This window comes from Ambystoma mexicanum, chromosome 2p (assembly GCF_040938575.1).
Source record: "Ambystoma mexicanum isolate Mex_15411 chromosome 2p, UKY_AmexF1_1, whole genome shotgun sequence".
Taxonomy (NCBI): Eukaryota; Metazoa; Chordata; class Amphibia; order Caudata; family Ambystomatidae; genus Ambystoma; species Ambystoma mexicanum.
Window position 1 is genome coordinate 1,138,678,028 of NC_090923.1, and position 21,996 is coordinate 1,138,700,023.

The 21,996-nt window shown below is 49.5% G+C and overlaps 1 protein-coding gene across 2 annotated transcripts in view; it reads left to right on the forward strand.

The window, feature by feature from the left end:
- LOC138567224 (5'-3' exonuclease PLD3-like) overlaps positions 1 to 21,996 on the forward strand; it is a 323,411-nt gene that overhangs the window by 203,160 nt on the left and 98,255 nt on the right. For both annotated transcript variants that reach the window (XM_069645213.1, XM_069645212.1), the window contains one exon: positions 13,823 to 13,988. In XM_069645213.1, the coding sequence (XP_069501314.1) occupies positions 13,823 to 13,988 (166 nt within the window). The remainder of the gene's footprint in view (positions 1 to 13,822; positions 13,989 to 21,996) is intronic.

The window sequence follows — 21,996 nt, forward strand, 5'->3', positions numbered from 1 at the left end:
CAATGATGTGGAGTACATGTCAGAGGTAAAGTGCCTGCTGCAGATGCGGTATCGATCACCCCTCTTGTCCGCAAAGACTTCTAGGACTCTACTTTCAAGCTCAGAGGGTGGATATCCGCAATATCGGACCCATTCTCTTATCTGATCTATTGTCTTAGGGAAAACATGCATTATAGTACCTTCAGATTTATTATGGGTCTTCGAAGGACAACCGCCAATGGAACAGGCAGGCATTGTGGAAAGTTCTGAAAAGTAAAGATCAACAATTCTCTATGAATACCAATGTGTTAAAAAATTAAATACATAAAAGGTTCAATGCAAGGTATGTTTTGGTTTTTGGAACTATACACGGTATTCACATGCGGATAAGTATTTGAATAACTTTAAAAAAATACAAAAATAATTTGACTAAACTCAGAACATGTGACTAGTTCCTTGCATGTACTGTCTTGAACGAAAAGAAATTGGACGCAAAATGAGTATGGTACATGGCCTTACCTTGACGAGCAAACAGTTAGATGCAGGGATCAGAGTAGTTTCTTGTCGTAGAACAGGGAGCAGTTCACAGGTTGCAAACTGATGAGTTTGCTCAAAGTGGTCACGGAAGTTCACAGAGACGAAGAGCAGACAACCAGCACCTTCACGGGTTGACTAGCAAAGCGCAAAGAAGTTCTCATTAGAAATATGAAGTGGGTTATAAAGAATTCGAAACAGGGGTGTGTTTGTGAATGAATGACGTGTGGGGAGATGCTTGGCAGGAGACACGGGGTCTGGCGGTAGACATGGGAACAACAACCCATGCTCTATAGACCACTTTGAAGTGTACATGGTCTTTGGCACCTCTTGGCCTTTATCGCTCCCTGACAGCTCCACTTGCCAGCGCAAGTACCCCGGTGCGAACTGCCTTTGATAGGGCGGGGGGTGGATTGGGGCGGTGGTCGTGCAGACAAGACACAGGAAGACTCGTGAATGGAGACACACTTATGTGGATTGCAGGGGGCCGTCCAGCGTGAGGGGAGATGCTTGGCAGGAGACACGGGGTCTGGCGGTAGACATGGGAACAACAACCCATGCTCTATAGACCACTTTGAAGTGTACATGGTCTTTGGCACCTCTTGGCCTTTATCGCTCCCTGACAGCTCCACTTGCCAGCGCAAGTACCCCGGTGCGGGCGGTGGTCGTGCAGACAAGACTCGTTTGCCGTAGGGCCTCACCAAGGAGAGGCCATCTAACTGCATGTAAGAGGCAGGCTGCAGGATCTAGTACATGGAAGGCAGGGGGGTGAGTTTATAAATACCTCAGCCTCCCAGGAGAATATATGGGTGCAGTTCACCCTGGAGACCCTGAACAAAGTGGTGTGGTAAGTATTTTTGGGGGAGGAGGCAAGGCCGGGAGGCTTGATGCCAACCCGCAAAATAACATATGTATGTCTGCTGCATATGGGTTCAACGGTTATGTGGATTGAAGGTGGGCGGCCAGCGTGAGGGAGGATGCTGGCCGGAGACATGTGGTGTGACAAGACAAGGCACAGGAAGACTATTCAATGGAGACACACTAGATTCATTTAAAAAATCAAAACAACCATTGTTAAAATATATGTTGGGTTTTATTTTAGATCTTAATTTCAATTGAACATAAATAATAAACATTACACATTGTAAAGTTGCGGTTGCAGCACATCCCGGGAAAAGCCGCGGTATTGTCCACTGTCGCTGGGGAAATGTTGTCTAATGGCAAGTACCGCACAGGCAGGTATTACTCTCCGAACGCGGTGTCCGAGCCTCCCGTGAAGCCACCAAGTGAAGCAACGATAGGCCACCAGCCTGTACCACCTGTGAAAATGAAAGATGCAAACTGTATTAAAATGACAACTTTCTTATCACTGTCGATTCAGGTACAAAAATGTCATTCTGCTTTGAAAAAAATTCTATCTAGAAAATGCACAACATGGAACCAATTTACATGCATTCGAATGATATGTAGATGTAGTTTTATATGTGGGAGACGACCATGAAATAGTAGTGGCATCACTGACATCACAACCAGAGTATACTTACTCGTTACTCGGATTACGCGGACGAACAGTGCCGCAAAGTTCGTGCATAAGCACCATCATCATCCTCAACACTGTCCGTGAGAGGCAGGCTTCCCTGAACTCTGGCAGCTCGGTGATGCATTGCGGACTTGGCTCGCCTTCCGAAATGTAGGCCAAGCACCCGGAATTTTCACGGCAGCAGCAGTTCTCCTCCTCAGTTGGCATTAGCTCGCAACGATTGCACGTGCACCAGGTGGAGACGCCGTCCATGCGACATGGTCCAGGCTCTTCATCCGTTGACTGGTCCTCCCAACTGCCGTCCGAATCCCCATCGTTTTCGCGTGCTTGCCTTTCCAGTAGTTCTTCCTCGGTGTACTCGAGCTCGTACATATACGGCATTATTGTAGCCATTGTGTGGTAAAGAAAGTAAAATAATTTATAGCGGTGGTACTGGTATCTGTTCACACGGGCTACAATCAACGAAGGTAGCTGACCAGAGCACAGAAACGAGTCACAGAATACTCAAAGTAACACAGCGAGAGGAATGGAATCGAAAATCTGCTGCTGTGTGTTGTGAAACGGTGTGTTTATACTTATTGAGGAAAGAGGCGTCCTGCCGTTTCCATGGCGACACTTCATTAGCTGAGGCGCAGCGATTGTTGACACGAAACGTGCTTTGGCGTTGGGAAATGGGCGGTACGCGTCTGCTGATGTCAGCCTCGGGGGCGGGGGATTTTATTTAGTGCCGCAAAAGCAGGTGAGCCAGGGCGATGCGGCAAGTGATAGGATTATCATAAAATGGCGGCTGATTTCGAGTGCGTTAATGGACGAAAAGTCGGGTAAGGTCCATAGGAAAGTTTTCCACGATCTACTGAGTTATGCTTAAAAACACATGGCCGAACCGTAGGGACAATAAAAAAAAAAGTCCCGGAACTCTCCTTTAAATTCCTCCAGAATCTCCTCAGGCTCCGAAACCAACACTCCATCCCTCTGCCTCAGTACAGGTATATCCGTTTGACCCCTTTCACCTTGCACCAACCTAGCAAAGTAACTCCCAGGCCTATCGTCCTCCACATAACGACGGGCAAGCTGTGGAGTCGCCAAGAACCTCACCTCCCTCTCCTCCTCAGCCGAAACAAGTCCAGCTTCTCCCGCACTACGGCCAAGCCTTCTTGCCTTCCACCTTCCCCGCCTCCACCCTGTAGGACTTTCAATTCAGCTTCAAGATTAGTCGGTCTCTTACTAATTGCTTTGAGAACACTGTTCTCTATTGAAATACACAGCCCCTGCAAGTATTACCTTAAACGTTTCCCACAGAATCCCAACTGAAGACAGACACCTCATTTGTCTCGAAAAAGGAGGAAATAATCTGTCACCTCACTCCGATACACCACATCAGACAGCGCCTGCCCCTTGAACCTCCAATGTGGTCTATTAATCAACATGTCCGACCACCAGAACTGCCACTGAACTGGAAAGTTATCAGAAAGCATTATCAGGAGCATCAGACAGCTGCCCATATTGTGGAGCCAGTTCTGTCCCACCAAAATATAATCTCTTCATGATTGCATGTCGTAGACCGAGAAATAGAATGAAAAATCCTGTTGAGCCGGGTGCGTGATCCTCCACAAGTCCACCAAACAGAGATTCTTCATCCCCTCCCGTATCGCCCTAGCAATCCACGACAACAGCCTTGCACCAGGACACGACCTGTCCAACTCTGTAGCCGGGGACTTTTAATATGATCTTACTTTAAATCGGCTGTGTATCTGCATATGCCATGCACAGAGAGATTTATAAAACCCAGGATCATCTGTGTTTAGACATATATATTGTGCAGTGGCCTTCCGCGAGGAAGAAGAACCCAGAGACCACCAACCACGTCCCTCCGGGTCGCTCTCCGTACCCCAATGATTTGTGGATAACTGTAAGAACCCCAGTGCATCCACCCACGATTTAGCAAACTCCTCATTCACCTTCCCACCCCCCCACCAGGTAGGTCGCCGGAAGCATAAGGATTTTGGCCCCATGCTGCTCCCCGTATGCCTGTACCATGCACATTTTAGCGTGATTGTTTAGTGCCTGGGTCCCTCCCCGGGACACTGGACTCAGGGACTCTATGGACCCGACCTCTGCGAGCAGCCTCCCGTTGGAAGAGGCCCATCTCACAACAGGATGCTAAGCAACTGGCCCGCCTTGTTACATAACCAACAAACATGCCAACAGGAGTGCTCAATAGCTATCACCGGATCAGGACCCCACACCCTCTCGCTCCCATCAAATAGCTACCCTAAACATTTGATCACCAAAACACTGCACACCCCCTCGACCTTTCGGCAGAGGCTTCACAAAAGCTATCACTTCAGCAGGACCTGTAAAAAATAAATAAAAGGGTCTTATTATCATGGATAACACATAATTTAGAGGGGGACACCATAGCATATTGAAGACCCCCTCTCCCTCCGCATGTGTTTCACCGTCAGAAATGAAAGCCGGGCTTGCTGCATTGATAGAGGAAAATCCTGATAAATCGATACTCTGGCTTCTTTATATTATAATTCCCAAAGCTCACGTGCTCTGCGCAAGATAGTATTGCAGTCTCGATAATTCAATAGTCTCGCAATGACAGGGCGTGGGCTCTGCCCCTGTCTGCATTTCTGTACTGACACACGATAGGCTCTTTTAATAAGAAACTGGGAGGAAAGTGAGGGACCCCCAAGGACTTCGCTAATAAAGGACTCTATAAACAGTTCCATGTTCTGCGCTGGTACTGATTCCGGCATCCCAACCACTCTTAAATTATTTCGCCGGGACCTCTCTTCAAGGTCCCTGATTTCCTTTACCTCCTCCTGCAGGTCTAGCTTGGGTCATTTTGCTACTCGTATCTTCTAACACTCCCACTCTGTGCACGCGATCCATTTTGTACCCAATTCCGTCAAGTTTGGTATTTACTGACGCAGAACCGCTCTTCATCTCCATTAATATGAGGCTAAGTTCCGAAGCCTGACCTGCGGGTACTCCAGGTGTGGTCGTCACTACCTCCTCTTGCCCCACCGAGCGCAGTGCAGCGATAGTCCCCTTACAGAGCCAAGCCCTCCTCCTGAGTGAATTGCAGGCATCCCTGCTTCTTATTGCCTTTGGCCATCCAGTAACCACTCACTGACACCCCAAAAGGCCTCCACTGCTTATGCAACCAATCCAAATACAAATGTCTAGCACAGGGGCCAGCAGGAAAACTCCCAAGCCACCACAGTCACAAACTCTAGGTACCCTAGTGCCTCCAAACAACGGAGCCTGAACGACCTCAGGAAGAAAGCCACACAGGTTGCTAGTATGGAAAGGAGGGTCTCGAAACACAACCTCCCCTGTCTACCACACACTGCTCCTCCAACCACTGGTCTCCTCCAGAAGTACAGCCAATAATAGCATCACTCCCACCTGCTTCTCGAACAGCAACCAATCTCTCTGCCAACTTTGCTGAAATCCTTCAGATTATCCAAGGGCAAAGCACTCACAGTATCATCCACAAATATTAAGATTTTGATGGCACAGCCCCACCAGCCCCACAGCACGTGTGAAATTGTCCAGCTTGTGCTTGACACTCCCGCCCAGCAAGCCTTTATTTTTTATTTTTATTTTTTAACATTTTATTGAATATTTAAAACAACAATACAAACCAAACTTGCAGTGTGTAAAATAGCTGTTCAATTGTACATTTTCCAAGTCGCGCTCACTGCATCCCTTATCCCACCCCCCGTTATGAGCCTACTTCTGCTAACGTTCTGTTTCTGCCTCTGGTGATGGGGAATCACTGCCCGCGGGATCTGAAGGACCTTGTGTTGACCCAAACAATTCTGCTATGAGGAGCCTCCAAGCCATCAGGGTCTCGGTCTCTTCCTCCCCTCCAGCGCTGCTAGTTTCTTGCCATACCACAGTTTCCGCCTCCGCCCATTTCTGCAAATCATTCCACCATGCTTCTATTCGTGGTTTATGGCATGTCTTCCACCCCATAGCAATCCTCCTCCTTCGCAAGCGCATATGCCAGGTCCCTCAGTTTGCTGACATGCCTAAGTTTCCGTGGCCTGGGGAACCCCCCCCAACAGGCAGGCCCACACAGTATCCACCTGGATCTTAATGCCTTAAGCGCTCTATTACCGGGCATGACCAAAACATATGTACCATGTCCGCATTTTCCTCATCACACTTAGGGCATGCCTGCCTTCCCACATTTTTAAACTTGGATATTCTGTGAGGTGTCAGATACGCCCTACGTGTAACATACAATTGCAACTGCTTAAGTCTTGCGTTCCTTGACACTTTCTTGTGATACCCTTGGACTCGTTCCCACATCCCGTCCTCCATTAGGGCTCCTACTTCCTCTTCCCACTCCAGTCTCAATTGCACTATCTCCTTCCCTACTGTGGCCATCATCATCTCATATATTCTGGATAGTTTGTGTCCCCTTTCCGCTATATCGTATATTGTGTCTATAGCTGCATCTGGTTCTTCATCAAGCACAGGTTCAGACCACCTTCTCTTAATCCTCCGCACCAGTCTATGGTGCGTGATATACTGGCCAGTGTGTAGCCCAGTTTCCGCCCCTAACTCCTCAAAGGTTTTCATGGTTCCTTCTTGCCAAATGTCCCCCAAGGTCACTATACCGACCGACTCCCAATGGTTCCTGATTATCATTCTTAACTGCTCCTCCCCACCCGCCAGTACAACCAGTGGTACCTGAGGGGAGCACAGGCTTGGGTTCCCCATCAAGTGACGGGCCCTGCGCCACATCTTCCATCCCAATACCATCATCTTCGAACGCCCATCCATCTCTGTTTGGGACAACCACATGATCTCCTTCAGGTAAAATGGGGCACAATCTCACCTGAACAATCTGGTTTCAGTGGTTTCATCCTCCGAAAGCCATTTTGCCGCATATTGTAGCTGACTTGCAACATAATAGACCTCGTAGTTAAGCAGCTTTAAACCACCTTTCTCGTAAAAGTTCTGTAGTTTCCAGAGGGCCACCCTATTTCGTGTGCCATGCCATAGGAAATCTCTACACATACTTGCTAATCTGCTGAAGAACTTCATTGGTATCATATACGGGATATTCCCGAAATAGTGCAGGAGCCTAGGCAGGACCACCATCTTTAGCATTGCGCTACGACCCATCATTGCCAAAGGCAGCTTTACCCAGAACCGCATGCAATTCTCAATTTTCCTGATGGCTACTTCCGTATTACACATATGCTCTTCCACCACTGTGTGGTATATGTCTATTCCTAAGTAGCGAAATGTACTAACCGCCCATGGTACCTGCAACTTCGGTAGCTTATTCAGAGGGGTCCCTTTATATCTGCCCAATGGAAACATGCTAAACTTCTGAGGATTCACTGCTATGCCAGATAATCCCGCATATCTCTCTATCACCTCCAAAACATATTGGAAGCTTTCTTCCGGGTAACGCAAGTATAATAATATGTCATCTGCATATAATGTTATCAAGTGACGTTCACCACCCACAGAGATGCCTATCGTGTCATATTGCTGCCTTAGATAAATCGCTACGGGTTCCAGGCCTAATATATATAGCATAGGGGACCATGGACAACCCTGCCTAGTTCCCCTGCCCAGCTTCCACCTCTCCGATATCACTGTTCTGTTTTCACGCTGGCCAGCGGTTCGTTATATAGCATCTTAGCCCACCGTAGATATCCTGGACCCATCCCATAGCCGGCCAGGGACGCCAACAGCCATGGCCATTTGACTGAGTCAAAGGCCTTGATTGCATCCAGTGACACAACCGCCAGTTCATCGTCGCTTTCGTTCCTATATTCAATGACCATGTGGAGCCTCCTGAGATTATGGGATATGTTCCTGTCAGGGACATAGCCCGTTTGGTCGTGGTGTATCAATTTACCTATAACCTTCTGTTTATATTGCCAAAACGGTGGTCAGAATTTTGCTATCTTGATTCAACATCGACAGGGGTCTGTAAGAACTACAGCTATGTCTTGGCTTGTTAGGTTTGGGAAGTGGTATAATAGTCGCTTCTCTGAGTGACTCTGGCAGTCTTCCTAGCTCATACGCCTCGTTCAGCATGTCTAACAGCGGTGGGAGCACCTCATCCCTAAATATCTTATAAAATTCACTTGGGAGTCCATCAGCTCCTGGGGTCTTACTGGTTGGCAGCTGTTTCACCACCTCCCCCAGCTCCTCTAAGGTAATTGCTGCGTCCAGCTCCTCCCTTTCCTCAGCACTGATCTGCGGCAATCCTATGTCCTCTAGGGTTTCCTCTATCATCGTGCAGTTCTCCTCCCCATCGTCCCCATATAGTTGCCCATAATAGTTTGCAAACTCCAGATTGACACCTTCTTGAGTGTCCACCACATTCCCATCATCTCCTATTATTGATCTAATCGGGGGTCTAGGGGTCTCACTCTTGTATAGCCAGGCCAAGATCCTTCCCGGTTTATCTCCCCCCGCATGCTGTCTCTCTATGTACTTTCTATAGTTAAGGTTACATAGCCTCTCCCAGTGGCCAGCGCCCCTTTTGCTGCAGTCTTAGTATCAAATCGGCATCCAGGTTGGTACTGTTTTCGCCTCCAAGAGCCCTCTCCAGTTCTTCCTCAGTTTCTTGCAGATCCGCCAGGATCCCTCCCTGCAGCCCTTTCGATTTTGTAATAGCCACTCCTCTAATCACTACTTTGAAGGCCTCCCACAACATGCCCGCCGAGTCCACACTGCCCGTGTTCGTCTGGAAGTAAATAATAATCTCGTCTCTCATGTCCTCCCTGAAGAAGGGATCTCGGAGCGCCTCCACCCTGAGGCGCCATGTCGGGATTCTTGCTCTCGGGGAGCAACACTGCCACCCGAAAATCAGGGGCGAGTGGTCCGGGAGGACTCTCGCTTAATATTCAACGTGCGTGACTTCTGTCAGTATCTCTGGAGTGGCAAAGACATAGTCCAGCCTTGTGTGTAGTTGCTGCGGGGCGGAATAATGCGAGTATTGTCTCTCATGAGGATGACATGCCCTCCACACATCTTCGAACCCAAAGTCATTCAGCAGCGTCTGTAACGCCTTAGCCGGCGGGGTGGGTTTATCAAATTTTCCATCTGACCTGTCCACCTTGGGATCTAACACGCAGTTGAAGTCCCCTCCCCAGATAACCGCACTCCCCACACAGTTGCCAAGATTATTACACAGCGTTTTGAAATATGCAGCAGTATTTTGATTTGAGGCATGCGTGTTTACAATGCTTATTTCCCTATTTTCTACCAATCCCCTCACCACCACCATCCTTCTCCACCAGTGTGTGTAACTGCTGGAACGGAACATGCGGTGCCACCCAAACGATCACTCCCCTGGAATAGGCCGAATATGTAGAACCCACCATAGTTCCCTTCCATTTCTTCCCAATCATCTCCATCTTGTCTTGCATCAGGTGTGTCTCTTGCAACAGTGCGATATCTATCTTTTGCCTCCGCAGGTATAACATAACCTTGTTTCTCTTCAGGTAACTATTAAGCCCCCTGACGTTCCAAGTGACTACTTTAAGTTCCCCCATAGCATGTCAGATTCCTACCACCTCCCCCATCCCTGCAGTCCCATTTCCACAGCTTGACCCATCTATGTAGGCTCATACCCCAACTTAAACTCCCTCTAGCTATTAACACCACAAACCCCCCACCCCGCTCCCATCCTCTTTTCCCCCCCTCCCCAACTAACACCCTCCCCAACTGTTGCCCAGCTCCATCCCTGGATCTCAGGCACCCCCGCATCTAGCCCCGTCCGGCAAAAGCCTACGCCCGCGGCTCAGCAGGGTAAAGGCGCCCTAGCGGCGGCCTTACTACTAACTCTTGGGGGTGAGAGAAAAAGGGTCTCTATTCTATTGCTCCTGTTTGTCTTTAACTTGCTGCGCTTAGCGCTACCCAGCTCGCTTATGCAATCATGCACTATATTCCAGTCCAACAGGTTAATGGAGTCCGAAAGCCACATCATAACTAGCAAGTGTTCAAAAGCTTCATACTAGGACTCCCCCCTCCACGCTTATCCCCACCATGTTTTTGATACATTTCCATCACTTATCGTGCTTCTGGCGATCCTGCTCCTCGTCCTGCTCCGGGCAGCCCTGCAAGTCCAACCAAGACGTCACTTCCTCCGGGGTGTCGGAAAAAAAAAGGCTTTACTTTTATGCAAGACCTTCAGCCTCGCAGGGTACAGAAGCATGTATTTGATACCAGCTGCACGTAGTCTTCTCTTAATCGCCATGTAACTGTACCGCTGTCTTTGCACCAACATAGTATAGTCAGGGTATGCAGTGACATTATTGGATGCCCTTTCTATTGTACCGCCTTTGCGAAAATATTCCAAAATCTTCTCTCTGTCTTTGTAGTTTAGGATTTTCGCTATTATCGGCCGCGGTTGGGCCCCGGGTCGTAGTTTCCTCATCAGAGCCCGATGCGCATGCTCAACAGCAAATCCCTGCGAAAGCTTGTCCACCCCTATCTCTTGCAGGATCATGTTCTCCACATAATTTGTAGGGTCCTGGCCCTCTTCTCCCTCCGGCAGGCCAACCACTCGAATGTTGTTCTGTCTCGCCCGTCCTTCCGCCTCTTCCACTCGGTTTTCAAGGTTAGCCACCTGCTGTTTAAGTACATGTACTCCGTGTTAGTCTTCACAGCGCTCTCTAGGGCACTTGTCCTTTCCGCCAGCGTTCTAACGTCTTGTCGCAGCAGGGCGACTTCGATTCCTACTGCGTCAATTTTGTTTTCAAGGGCCGTATGCAGATCTGCCATTGCTGTGCCCCATTTAGTACTCAGTTCTGTTATAGCCACTAGGACCTGATGATTGCCTCCCTCTGGGGAACTATCCGCAGAATGCGCCGTCGCACCTTGCGTCGGGGTAGAAGGGGCTTGCTGCGTCTTTGCAAAGGTCTCCATTGTTGATTGTTTGCTTTTGGTCCTCAGCCCCTTAACTGATATTGTGTAATCTTCCTTACGTGCCCGGTCTCAGGTCTGCAATGTTATTTCACATCTCCAATTCAGTCCAGTGTTGGGGTATCTACACCCATCGGTTGCGGTATGCAGTGGCTCGAAGATTGCATTTCGAGTGGGCTGTGTCCTCCCATGTTTATCCAGTGACCTCTATAGCGTCTTTCTTGAGAGCCCGTTAGTGTTTGGCCTGGTCACAATCAAACATTTCCTACTGATGGGCACTTTCTAGTTGAGGTGCACCCTGGCCGGTTCCTCCTTCTGCACAATCCAGTTCGCTGCGCCATGCTCTCAGTGGGCACTGCGCCACCTGCCCGCTACAGCATGTGTGCACCTGGCTGGATACAGCGTCCTCATGGGCTTCCGAGTCTGGTCCAGCACCTCAGCCCGTTAGCAGCTTCTTGCGCACCTCCTCCGCCTTGTGCACAGTCCCAACTCTTTGTTCTAGATGCCCTCACACTCGCATGGTACAGTCCTTTGTGTCTGCCAGACTATTTTGGCGGCTCATGTTTTCGTGCCTGAAGCCCTTCGGTTCCACTTACTGCACTGTGTTCTGCGTGCAGCACCTTTCTGGGCTGCCCAATCTGCTCAATCTGCTCACGCTGACTTGTTCTTGCCACCTCGGCGGTGCCCACTCTAACAGGCCTTGTCCGTTATAGCCAGTGCTCGCCCTGTATTAATGTGGTCTAGCCTGGGGCACACGTGCACTTTATATATTTTATCTAATCACCTCTGATTTATGGAGGCGCCCGCCAACTCCGACGGCGCTCCTGCAGTCCACAGGGCCCAGGGTCTCCCTATGCTTGTGTCAGCGTGCTTTTATTTTCGCTCCGGGTGGACATTGCATACTCTCACACGTCGTACCGCTGCTCCCTCCGTCTGCCTCCCGTCCGGCCTGCTGCACGCATCAGTGAGCAGCGTCGGAGCCCCGCACGTCTTCAACGAACTTCGTTTTGGCAGGCAGCTCGGCACCAGTCACTCGCATGCGCCCATCACAGTTCGCTCTGTCAGGGTGCACCCAGCGTTCGTTCGTCCTCACAGGGGGCCGGGTCCGCTGTAAACGTGCCGCAGAGTGCGGTCCCCGTCATCCGCCTTTGCCGTGCCGCATCAGTGGCTCGGTCTTTCTTGGTCCCTGCTATGTTCACAGGTCGGGCAGGGCGCAGTGAGTCCCTGCAGGCATTCTAGTCGTAGCGGCCGCGTCCTAGTTCCATCCGCAGCTCATACTGGATGCGCTCCGGTTATCTTCGTGGATCTCTTTGTTCATCACGGGCCGCCATTTTGTTGCCAGCCGGCTGCATTCAGTCGCCATACAAAGTATCAAAGCGAGCGTTCACATGCGCTGATTCAGTCGCGGGTGGGAGCATCTTTCACCTTCCATATTCCCACGTCCATAATGCCGTTTTGTTTGTAGTAGCCTGTGGTAATGGAAGCACCAGCATCCCAGGATCATCGTCGGATCACGGAGCAAAGCAGAAACCCAGCGTACTCCAAGGCTACCCAAGCCACTCCCCACGCCCAGCAAGCCTTCATAGACTGAAAGCCCACATCAGCCTGGAGCCGGCAACTCTGTTAGACCCAATCCTCAACTCGCAGTCACGAGGAACAGCTGGCTCCAGAGCGGAACGGAATGCCAACGGCCGCCCAGGAGGTGAAACGTGCCTGGGAGCTGCAACGATCGGCCTCCAGCCCACGAGCACAGCGCAAGCCACAAAGCGGGTGCACAGTTGTAGCCCGCTTTGCGCGCCACAAGGCACATTCCGCCAGAGCTCTGTGTCTCCACCCTGGGGGTCCAGCTGGCCCCTTCCCCTCCCCTTCAGGGCACACACTTTCCAACGGCCCAGGGGCCCACTAAGGACCAGACCGGTTCTGGCCTTGCCGTGCTCTCCAGCCCGACCGACTGTACACCCGCGGCTCGGCCTCCCGTGTGCCCCTCCAAGCCGCTCACTGCCATAGACGATTTCTCGCTCACCATCTGATGGGCGATCAGCAAACTTAGCCCACCATCGCACCAATGTGTAACCCACCACACCCTGTCGTCACATTGCTAATTATCAAGCTACATCCGAGATCGGCCTCCTTCTCTTGGCTTACTCCAACGGAGCCCAAGCAGCAGCGGCCATCACAGTTGCTAGTGCCGCCCTGCCACCCATCTTGAATGAGCCAAGTCAACCCAGTGAAAATGCAGACATGAATGTTGTTACATGGCTGTAATGGCCTACATAGCTGCAGCCAGTCTAGACATGCTTTCTTACTGTGGCAACAGAGATAGGTTCTTAGGTGGTAATACTAGCATACATTGGCAGAGCCAGCATCGGAATGTCTTCTTACAGCCTTATTAATGGCATTATGCGCAAATTTAACATGAGTATGTTATTTCATGGGAATAGTGGCATACATTTTGTGCAGCAAACATGGGCCTGCTTAGACCGTCAACATGACCTTTTTGTTTTTGTATACTGGCATATATTGTGAGCAATGAAAACATGAAAATGTGTTGGAACATGCTCCTGTGTATTGTTGGTGAAAAGCATCCGTTGAATATTTGTATGCACTATCTTACAAAATCAATTGCAAACCATGTGTTGGGCAGGAAGGTTTTCCCGTGAACCCCCTGGCTGGTTTGGGCTCCTTCGCTACACTCGCTCACTCCTGCATATTTGTGGGAAACATTGAAATACTCCTCCAAATAAAAAATTCACAAGCCGCCACTTACCCATGCAATGCAGAATAGTCTAGTACTAACGCTCTGTTTTTGAGAGTTTTCCATCTGATACTGTTCTTTCTGTCTTCCAGCTTCTGGCCAGTGATCGACGACCGACTGCGCTCAGCAGCCTGTGATCGAGGGGTGATGGTGCGTCTCCTTGTGAGCTGTTGGTCGCACTCGAACAGAGACATGTTTATATTCCTGGAGTCACTTAGTGTGCTCAGTCATGCGCCATTGAGGTGCCCCATCGAAGTGGTAAGTCTTCTGACCTCAGATGTGGAAATCAATGTAGGTAAAATCAGAGCATCAAACTTTTCTCCAGTTCCGTGGACCACATGCAAGGACTCCATTGCTTTTATGGAGTCCCTCCCCTTCCCTCAAAATGCACAGAATTCTTACGAGTTACAGCCAACAAACTAGCAAGGGCAGAGAGCACAGGTTAATACCATTTAAAAGTGATTTGTCACTTGTAAAAATCACTTCGGTGATTCAATCTCGTAAATAAAAAAAAGGGATTAATGTTCTCCGCACAGAGCAGTACTGTATCTGACATCTTAAAGGGGAATAGATTCGGTTTCACCCATACCCTGCTCTCAACATGTCTGTTGAGCTCCAGACTTTCTTTACTTGATGGGATTGGACCTCTTTGTGCATCTCTCACTTCTCTGTATTTATTTATTGTTTATTTGTACAGCGCTTATACACAGGTGAAGTGCTTCAAAGCGCTTGGCGGGAAGGGAGCAAGGGAATACAGCAGTCATTCTTAGGCCTTGAAGTTTCCGAATGAGATAACAAAAAATAAATAACTAGTGGACTAGGCATGACCTCATTTCTCTTAGTGCAAGAGCGTGAAGTGTTCCAGGAGCAACCACGCTAGGGAGGGGAGACGGGACAAATGAACATTCAGGTACATGCAAGTGCAGAAACAGAAGTGTGAGGGAAAGTGAGGGGGCACAAGTGTGCCCAGTCCAGCAGGGTCCTGAGTTAAGTGCAGAGAGGTTGCCCTTCTCAATGAAACAAATGGTGAAAGTGCAGTAGTGCTGTACATTAGCCCTGTGTCATCTGTCTTTGTTCAGTTGAGCTCAGAACATACTTTCCTTACCTCCTGGCTAAGAAACAGATTAATAGGTTTAATGAATGTGGATCATTTGTAATTCCATCCCAAACTGAACCGCATAAGTACTGTTTGTTTTCCTTGGTGGTCAGGTCTCTAGGCCCTAATGATCTATCTGAGACACGATTTCAGCTAGGGCCATAACGGATGTGCTGCACATGTGCACAGATTAGAATCTGCTCCTTTTGCTTCCCTCTAAGCGTGTCATGAAGGGGTCACATGAGGGTTCATCAGATCATGTTTCCAACCTTTCTGCCTCCTATATATCCAAAATGATGCATTGACCTTCACGCATCCCCCCTGCATTTTGTGACAGCCAGGTGCTTGACCCCGTCCCAAGGCATGGAGGGGACTTGGTGATCCAGGAAAGCTGGTCTACCGGCGGCCTTTTGTGCATGTGCTGTTTGCTACCTGAATGCAATATAGGTGTCAAACTTGCTGTGTCGTGAAGAGTATTAGGGCCTCTGTCCCCAAGTTCCCCGCAGAGAGATATAAAAATACTCCCTGTGCGATCCTTGAGGCCACAGGTGTTGGTGTAGTTGCAACAGGAACCAGGCGCAGCCAAAGACCCCAAGGCTGTGGGAAGGAAGCCAAGTATTAGCACAAACAGGCACAGTATTTGATTACACAGGCAAACCTAAATACCCAAAAGGGAGATGACCTAAACCCGATAATAAGGGGCCGGGATCGGGAGTTGTGGTGCAAGGGGCATGCAAGATGGTCCCTGAAGCCTGGCACCTGATGGTAGTGCCGGCTGCAAACACCTGGATGTTTCTTGGCACTTAGTAGAACGTGGAACACTTGAACGTGACTGTAACAATTCAGGCAAAACGAAGGCAGGTCCAAAAACAGTCCGAGGGTCAATTCAGCTAATCGTGGTATGGATGAAAAACCAGGGAGCAGTTCAGAGGCAGTCCAAAGTTCGTTATCCAAAAGGTCAGTATTCCGTGTAGATCAAAGTAGAAGTACCAAGGAGAGAGAGAGAGCAGTCCGTGATTCGTGAGCCGAGGTCGAGTACCGTGAATCTTGAATCCTGAATCGAAACGCCGAACAGTCAGTGGTCGAAGTGAGCGGGAGTGGTCAGGAGCGGTGCGCCTGTATTTTTTTTAATTACCTTTTACAGCTCCTATACTTTTATTTTTTTTTAAACCGTTCCGGAATGGTTTCGTTTTAAAATAAAAGTGTAGGAAGAAGTTGAAACTTGCACTTTCAGTGCACTGCACTGAACGTTCCCTTAAACAGCAGGTGCAGGTGTTTGGGGGGGTGTATTGTGTGTGAGAGGGGACGTGGTGATGGGTTTTGTGGGGAGTGGGTGCAGGCCAGCAGGGAACATCGTTCCACTACTTCTCTTCGTACACTTCGACCACTGCGAACAGTGTTTGCGTGAGAAACGGCTGTGAAGCAACAAGCGTTTCGAATCTGCCGGCTTTTATGCACGGCTCCCAATCACGTGAGTGGATGACAGGGCACGTGATCGGGAAAGCGTCCCGTAACCAGGAAGTGATAGCGATCGACTGCTGCTGCCCGACCGCAACCTCCAGGGAAGTTGCCGATGAAAACGAGACACCCAATGAGGATGGCCGCCGCCCCTGCTTGGAAACAAGGACCGCTTACGCTTCCCTAGCACCACAGGTAACCTAGGACCCTGAATTGGGTGTGCCCTGGGAAGCCTAGCAGTACTGCTTGTCGGAGGGTAACCGGGAATGGGAGTACTGATATCACTATCTGCAGTGGTCTGGCTGTTAGGCATGATGAGGTGCATGTTGGTATTCCTCCTGAGCATGACAATAGGGTTGTGAAACACAGTTCCCATCCTAGTCAAGGCCCTCTAACCAAGTCTGTGGAGACAGAGCCTGGAGATGGCCAACGACAAGGAACGGGTGACCATATCACAATGAGAATACTGTAATTGCATATCATGCGTATGGGCAAAGTAAGAAGCCCAGACAGTTGCATTCCCTACAAGATCCCATATGTCAGTGGGGACCCTTGCAGAGAAACTCTGAACAGACTCAAAGGCCAGGAGCAAGGACATAAGCGTGTGCAATGTAAATCCAGAGAATCCCTATATGCCAGCAGGGATCCCTGAAGATTCTCAAATGCTTAACAGGAATATCTACAGCCCAAGCAAAGACAGCAGTACCAGAGCCGGTGAAACTGCAGAGGAATTGAGTCCTATGAAGAGCCAGGAATGAGACGGGGACACAGAGGATTCATGATAGTTGGTATTAACATTTATTAAATTATAAAGGGTTTGGAAAATGCGTCACTGTCCCTAATCTAGGAAGTATTTCCCTACCTCAAACAAAAACTAAGGGTGTCTTGTGTCAAGATGTCCAAAGCAAAATCGTCCTGTCTCAAATCCTATCCTAGCCCTCACTTTCTAAAACTAACTATAAGGTATTAAGGGTATTATCTTTGACTTGAAAAGTGCACAAATGTTCAAGTTCAACAAACAGGTATAAATCCACAAAAGTCCCATATGGATAATGTTCACAGTTCCAGGGGATGACTCCCTTCCCCAGGTTTCTCTCCACCAGACACAAAAGTTCAAAAGAATAACCAAGTCCTTTGTAGCCTAAAGGGATAGCTCCTTACTCTTGGTGTTGTAATCCAGTTTAGGAGAAATGACTCCCTTCATCAGTTTCTTTCCACATTCAATGCAATTCAAAATCCTAAGGGGATGAATCCTCCTTGGGAATCTGTTTTCAGACAAATTGAGTGCAGGTCCCAGACCCACAGCACACCTGGTGTACTATGGTGCCAGGTTTTCCCATATATTTCCTTTACACCATTTCGGTGCGGGTACCAGACTTGCAAAGCACCAGCTGTACTCTCCTGCCAGGTTCTCTTATACAATTCCTTATGGGTGCGAATCCCAGGTCTACAATTCGCCTGGTGTACTTTCATGCAAGGACTTTGTTGCAATCGCTCTTTATCTTTCAGTAAAAAGGGGCCATGGCTCTCCTCCAAGTTACTTCTTATCACTGGTATGTTTGTATCTCCCGAAATACTGGGACTTCTGAATATTAGTTTGTGATGTAAGCCATAGGAAATGTGCCTCCCACTTCAATCAGGGCATGCCTTATCCAGCTCCCTACCGGGGCCCTGACTTTCCACTATAGGCTCACTGGCTTTAGGACGGCTCCCTTGGCTTCTCCGTCCCTGCTCGGGTCTTTCTCTGCTTCCGCGCGCTCTCTCTTCTTCGGGCAGTGTGTGTCTGTGCCTGGTGCCGGTCTGTGCGTCCCTTCGACTTCCCTTGCCGGTGTGAAGCTACTTCTTTGCCTCGCATCCCGCTTCGGCGGTGTTGAGATGGATTTCTGAACTCTGTCCTGGAGGGGCAGAGGTTCAGAAGGCAAGCCTAGTTTCTTGGAACAGGGTAACCTCTGGACAAGCCAGACCAATCAGTGTAGCGATCGCGGCGGTCAAGACTAGGTCTCAAGAGGGGTGAGGGTGACTGAAAGCCCGCAATGAGCACACAAAGCAAGGACACTTACAAATTACTCCAAGCAGGTGTTATATTAAAAATATATACACATTTATTACAAGGCCTTTGTAACATTGACCGTAGCGAGAAATCACAATAAAACTTAAGTAAACCAACACATACCAATCCAATTCAATATATATACAAATACAAACGAGTCTAACGAGTTAGACGCACGAAATGTGTAGACCACCTAGATGGGGAGGAAAACAGGCAGTGCGAATAATAATTAGACTCAGTCCGCCTTCAGAGGCACCTAACTAAAAGGAAGTCCAAGCCCTATGAAGAGTGGAGCCTTGTGCTCAAAGGTACCTGCACACGCTGGTGCCAACGGGCAAAAGGGGAGTCTCTTCGAGGGAATCGGGCAGTTTAGTTCGATGAACAAATGAAGATGAACAGAGCTCCGTGACTCAAGCGCAGCCTCCACTGGGGGCAGAAGCAGAGCGTGAGTACGGAAAGGCGTGCTGTTAGACACAGCGGGGAAAAGCGATGGGCTACTGCAGGAGGGCGACCAGGTCCTAGCAATGCTACTCACCGGTCCCCGATGCAGGCAGACCCAGGCTTCTCCGCATCAGTTTCAGTGCTGGCAGGTTCAGATACGAGCAGGGGACGTCTCGGCGTCGTGTAGATTCCGCAGTAGCAGAAGTTGAGTTGAGGATGTCCCAAACGCAGTGAACCCGCACAGTTTGTTACCACAGCAGGGCAACAGAGGGAGTGGCCGTGTGTATTTCAGCCCAATGTACACTACTCACTTCAGACCTGGGAATGCCAAGTGTACGAATCGTGTGAGAGGGACAAGGACTCGTAATACAACACAACCTGACGGCGGTTACAGAGCAAGACTCCTGAGTAGGCTGGTCAGTCTGCTGGATGGCCCAGAGACACTTCCGAAGGCTTACGTGCAGGAGATGGTGAAGATGCCGAGAATAGTTTTTCCCACTATTCCAAGGGGTCGAAGTACCAGTACAGGCCTTCTCGTTCTATCAGAGGTAGAAAGGGTTTCACAAAGCGACAGCAGTGCAGAGGAGCAGCCCTTCAGCGGGTCAGCAGCGATTCATCGGTTCAGCCTCGTAGTTGCAGGATACTTGGCTCCTGTATTCCTTTGTTCGTGAGAACTCAGGAGATCGACATGGTAGTGGTGTTTCCAGCCCCCTCTTATCCACGGTTCCCTTCGCGCCAAAACAGAGGGGACCCAATGGGAGATCTGCTCATAAAACACTCACACCATACGTGGACCTATCACGGACCACGGTGGTCCCAGGCATTTATGACACCCTAGACTCTCTGGCGCCCAGGATGTGTATTGGGACCAGACATCCCAGCCCACATCCTGGAGGCACACACAAGGCCTGTAGAAGCCCGCGAAAGCATCTGTGTTTTGCGGGAAAGTACATGCCCAAATAAGGAAGGCCCCGGGTCGGCTCAACCTGGGGGAGGTGAAGGGGGCAAGACGGTCAGTGGACAGGACAAAGACCCTCGTGGTCTGGCCATTTTGGGAGCCAGCCCACCATTTTCGGCTAAGCGTGAGAAACGCACTTAAACGCCAATAGGAGCTCAAAAACACAAGAAAGGATCGCTGCCACCAGTCCCGTCCGTGATTCACTTGCACCGTTCATTAACAATCCAAAGAGAGTATCTAGGGCCTGTAGAAGACTAGAGACCCAAGAGAGCAGTAACTTAGCTTACAGTGCCCTCTTGTGTCATGTTGCGCGAAAGCTGCAACATGATAAAGAAACTACGGAAAACAACGTTTCCCGGTACTGACTGTCTTAAGGGCATGTCAGTTTCCCCGTAAGAATGGAGCGAAAGCCCAGAGGAGTGCAGCAGAAGGCTGCACTTCTCTGGCAAAGTCTAGATCCTGGTGAAAACAACAGCAAAAAGTTTAGGGGTTGCCACATGGAAGGAAAATTACCCACAATTAAGAAATCTTTCCTAACAGGCGGCTCTCTTGCCTGTGCAAAAGCGTCTCCGGCCTAGACGGCGCCTCCTTCTCCGTTCATGCCGCTTCTGTCTCGATCACTGCCTCTGGGATTCTCCTCCATGGTTCTCTCGCGTCTTCTTTCTCGCATGTCCACCTGACAGCCTGGTTTGGTTGACAGTGGTTAGCCGGTTGGATATCTGTTGCGCTCTGCTGTTCCATCTTTGAACTCCTGCTTCAAGGAAGTGAGTTGCCCAGAGCCAATCCGCTTCCTCCAAGCACGAGACTGCTCTTTCTGATTCAGCCTAGTAATCTTCATTTGGTTAGTCCTCTTCCTCGTCTCAGTCTTTGCCAATCGGTTTGCTATGGAATATTGAAGGATACTAACAGAAGGCTTTACAGGTTGTTGAAGCGGATTATCACAGTATGCCATCAAGGCATGAAGAATGGAGGGGATGTCCCTAAAAGGGAAAGGGGGATACCATGTCTTATCTGATGATGGCAGTCCCTCCCCCTGAGGGTCGCCTCCCCTCATGTGATTCTCCCTCGTATAGCACCCACAGGGTCAGGATGCAGTAGCGACTGCCATCCCCTGGTCACATGAGGTGAGGCTACCTCTGGGAAAGAAATGATAACCTCATCGGATTCATCAGTCACCAAAGCCAAACAGAGAGGGTGGGAATTCCATCTGGACCCAAGAAGGTGTGGGAGCTTATCAAGCCCTTGGTAGCTGCATACCTACAACAGCTGAGGGAAATTATAAACTATGGAGACTAACTGAAGGCTCCATGTAGAGGCTAGAGAATAGCCATTGCAGGTCCAGCAAAGATATTCCTCCATCAAGTCTGGCTGGGTCAAATCCAATGTACTGTGTACTGTTTGATTCTGCTGTGTATAACTTTGCGGTGTTGCCTATGTACCTGTGGGGAACTGCATTTCCCTACACTACACCTGATGACGTTTCTAGACAAGTCCGATCTATGAAAGTGCCATCCAAACAGATGCTCCCCTGCTCCTTCAGAAGCATCAAGGACCACATTGACACGTTCACTGCAGCCCTGGCCAATTTCTGCAATCACTCTTATGCCACTGGAACTTTCCCCTCTTTCCTCAAGCACTCCCTTGTGCACCGTCTCCTTAAAAAAAACCTTCTGCCGATCCTACCTTTCCGGCAAACTATCGCCCGATCTCTATCAATAATTTCCTAGGCAAACTCCTGGAAAAGCTGCCCATCTCCCAGCTTATGCTCACTTGGTCTCTGCGTGGACGTTTGGGCACGGTTGGAGCCCTCCCTGGATTCGGCTCTCTGGGATAAGTTCTCACCCCCAGCTGCTGCCAAGTATACTGTTCTGGATGCTGGTACTGCCCCTGTGGGAACACGAGAGGCAATAAGAAGGGTGTGGAGGTATTGTGACTCCCCTCTGACCTTTCGTGCCAAAAATGAGGTAAGTAAGCGTTTACCCATATAGGCTCACCTGATATATAGTTAGGGCGAGCTCTCTGTCCTGCTTCTCATCAGCAGGGGTGCTTCAAGAAGACCCAGTTGCGTCACTGGTCCGTAGATGTGGTGGCCCAGGCCGGCTGTGACCGAACCACTTTGAAGGTAGGAGTCTTTATGATGATTATTGTTCATATAAGTATTAATGTCTTTCACATGATTTAAGTTTGTACTCTTAATAATGTCTCTTTTCACCTTTATAGGTGATGGCAGCCCAGCGTAGCTGTTGCACCGGTGAAGGACTTC